Source organism: Caloenas nicobarica, chromosome 5 (genome assembly GCF_036013445.1).
Source record: "Caloenas nicobarica isolate bCalNic1 chromosome 5, bCalNic1.hap1, whole genome shotgun sequence".
Classification (NCBI taxonomy): domain Eukaryota; kingdom Metazoa; phylum Chordata; class Aves; order Columbiformes; family Columbidae; genus Caloenas; species Caloenas nicobarica.
In genome coordinates, this window is record NC_088249.1 from 61,801,370 (window position 1) to 61,804,805 (window position 3,436).

Here is a 3,436-nt window from a genome sequence, read left to right on the forward strand (position 1 = left end):
GGTGTTTCAGAAGCATGCATGTGTTTGTGTATGGATACAAGTGCTTATATGGGTGGGAATTTTGTATCTCTGTCTATATATATATGTGACATACCCACCCACATCCTTACCCACAGAGTCGTTCAAAATCTCTGTGCATGTGATGTGGGTGTGTGTGTAATGTAGAAGTGTGAATAGTGTGGGCAGGGGAAGATTTGATATACCGTGGTAATAGATGACACAGTTTCATTTGATCAGTGTGACCTTTTAGGAAAACAATCCAATCTTTTCCCTTTTTGTTTTGTTTATTTTTGTGTGTTTGTGCATGTGCCTCAGGTTAAGTGCTTCTTCTGCATGACCATAACCAAAGGGTGACCCATCCACTCCCTATGTCCTATGGGGACCTCAGAGGCAGTTTCTCAGTCTTCATCTCCTCCTCCTCCTTCTCTTACCACTGCTGCTGACGCCCTGGGTGCTGCTCCCAGGTTTGAGACATTGTTGACAGGCTGAAGAAAGGATTTACAAAGACCTCCTCACTGTGTAAATAAAATGATGGCTGGAATTAACTTCAACTCCCCAAGTAACGATATTAAAGAATAATAAGAGTGTTAGGCCAAAGCATTACCAGGATCAAATTATAAGGAAAGAAACTATTTGCATTTGGTTGCAATGATGAACTAAAAACCATCTGTGGAGAGCAGGTACCCTTTGATTTGCATATTTTTTTTCTCATGAATGCAGTCTTTGTAGCCCGCAAGGTAGTCATGATGCTGATCAGATCTGTGATAGCCACAGGAGATAAATGAAAATAAATGGGCTTGGTGGATGAAAGAACGAGGCCTCAGCTGTTCCCTGGTTCAATTTGAGAGTTTCATCTTTTCTTGTTAGCAAAACAGTAGTTTGTGTCAAATGTTCTGGACAATAAGAAAATGCAGATCTGTGGTTTTTCTAAACATGGATTAAGTGTCACAACTATGTTGCCCTGCTCTGTGTCCAAGGGACTGTCCTTCAAATGCAAATGGCTTTGAACTTTCTATAGTGAAAGTTACACTGTAAATAAAACAAAACCTTTTTGCATTAAGCAATCAAAAAAAAAAAAAGTTGCAAAATGGAGGTTGCAATGGTGAGTGCAGACAGCTCTGGGTGCAACAGCCACATGCCCTATGGATACGCAGTCCAAGCTCGGGCTCGAGAGCGAGAGCGGCTGGCACAGTCGAGAGCCGCAGCGGCCGCGGCCGTAGCGGCAGCAACAGCAGCTGTGGAAGGTGGGGCAACAGGTGGAGGTGGACCATATCACCACTACCATCAGGAACAGAGTCGAGGTGTGTCGTCCTCTCACGGCGGGAACGCATCACGCAGCAGCAGCATGCCCCACCGCCAGAGTGGTAAGAGGCGGAAGAAAGGGAAAAAAAGGAGCCACCACTTGGGAAGTAGGGAGTGTGGGGCCTCCTTCCCCTGTTCTGAGCTGCTGCCTCTCAGTGGTTCTGAAGAGAGAATACTGAAGGACGTGAGCGAGGATGAAGAGGAGGATGAAGAGGAGGATGAAGACGATGAGGAAGAAGGAAAGCTCTACTACAATGATGACTATGGGGAGGATGAGTTTTCATACTTGGACCAGCCACCTGATGATGGTGGAGGCCCTGGGGGTTACAGCTCTGTTCGCTACAGTGAGTACGAATGTTGTGAGCGTGTGGTAATCAATGTGTCAGGACTGCGGTTTGAGACGCAACTGAAGACATTAGCTCAGTTCCCTGAGACGTTGTTGGGTGATCCAGCAAAGCGAGGGAGATACTTTGACCCTCTCAGGAATGAATACTTCTTTGATAGGAACCGACCCAGCTTTGATGCCATCCTGTACTACTACCAGAGTGGTGGTCGGCTGAAGAGGCCAGTCAATGTACCCTTTGACATCTTCACTGAGGAGGTGAAATTCTACCAACTGGGGGAGGAGGCCATGCTCAAGTTTAGGGAGGATGAAGGGTTTGTCAAAGAGGAAGAAGACAAAGCTTTGCCGGAGAATGAATTTAAGAGGCAGGTTTGGCTGCTATTTGAGTACCCGGAGAGCTCCAGTCCAGCCAGAGGCATTGCCATTGTCTCTGTCTTAGTCATCTTGATCTCCATCGTCATCTTTTGTCTGGAGACTTTGCCAGAGTTCAGAGATGACAAAGAATTCATCATGCCCCTCAGCTTAGGGAAGGGGCTTTCCAATGAGTCACTTCACCTGGACGCTGGGGAACACACCATCTTCAATGACCCTTTTTTCATTGTAGAGACAGTATGCATTATTTGGTTCTCCTTTGAGTTTACAGTGCGCTGCTTTGCATGTCCAAGCAAAGCACACTTCTTCAAGAACATCATGAACATCATAGACATTGTCTCCATCTTGCCTTACTTCATTACTCTGGGCACTGACTTGGCGCAGGAGCAAGGCAGTAATGGTCAACAGGCCATGTCTTTTGCCATCCTGAGGATCATCCGTCTGGTCAGGGTGTTTCGCATCTTCAAGCTCTCCAGACACTCCAAGGGTTTGCAGATTCTGGGTCACACACTGAGGGCCAGCATGAGGGAACTTGGCCTCCTCATCTTTTTTCTTTTTATTGGAGTCATTTTGTTTTCCAGTGCTGTTTACTTCGCAGAAGCTGATGAACCTGCCACCCATTTTCAAAGCATCCCAGATGCCTTTTGGTGGGCTGTAGTGACCATGACTACAGTTGGTTATGGGGATATGAAACCCATAACTGTGGGTGGAAAAATAGTTGGGTCCCTGTGTGCCATTGCGGGAGTGTTAACCATTGCTTTACCAGTGCCAGTGATTGTCTCCAATTTTAACTATTTCTACCACAGAGAGACTGAGAATGAAGAACAGACGCAACTGATGCAAAATGCAGTCAGTTGCCCTTACCTCCCAACAAATTTACTGAAGAAATTTAGAAGCTCATCATCTTCATCCACAGAGGATAAATCAGAATATTTGGAGATGGAAGAAGGAGTTAAAGAATCTCTTTGTGTAAAGGAGAAAAAAAGTCAGGACACAGGGAATAGCAGTGAGTCAGAGAAGAAAAACTGTGTAAATTCGAATTCTGTGGAAACTGATGTGTAGTTTCAAACGTTTCCAAATATATTTATGCATTAAAGAGTGCAGTGAAAAGAATGAAATATGCAAACAAGAGTCTACAGCATACAGTAGTATGCCATTTAATGGTTAAACACAAATAAAAAGCATTGCTAAACTTGTATTACATATCAAGTAAGTGGTATAACTTGAGGAAGGGATTGCAAGATCTGATATAACTTCAGACCTTATATTTTTATTAGAATGCAAGTGTTTGCACATGAGGCTGGAAAATTTACTAAAACCAAGTCAGTTTTAAAGTGGGTGCATGAACTGTCGACATCACTAATAACAACTCTGTGGTAAAAGTTGGCATTCAGAGGTATTTACTATGTAAGAAGCAAT

The 3,436-nt window shown here is 44.3% G+C and overlaps 1 protein-coding gene across 1 annotated transcript; it reads left to right on the forward strand.

The window, feature by feature from the left end:
- Window positions 1-1,087: 1,087 nt before the first annotated feature.
- On the forward strand, window positions 1,088-3,079 carry KCNA4 (potassium voltage-gated channel subfamily A member 4). The gene has a single exon (XM_065636139.1). The coding sequence runs from the start codon at window positions 1,088-1,090 to the stop codon at window positions 3,077-3,079; it is 1,992 nt and encodes a 663-aa protein (XP_065492211.1).
- Window positions 3,080-3,436: the final 357 nt, after the last annotated feature.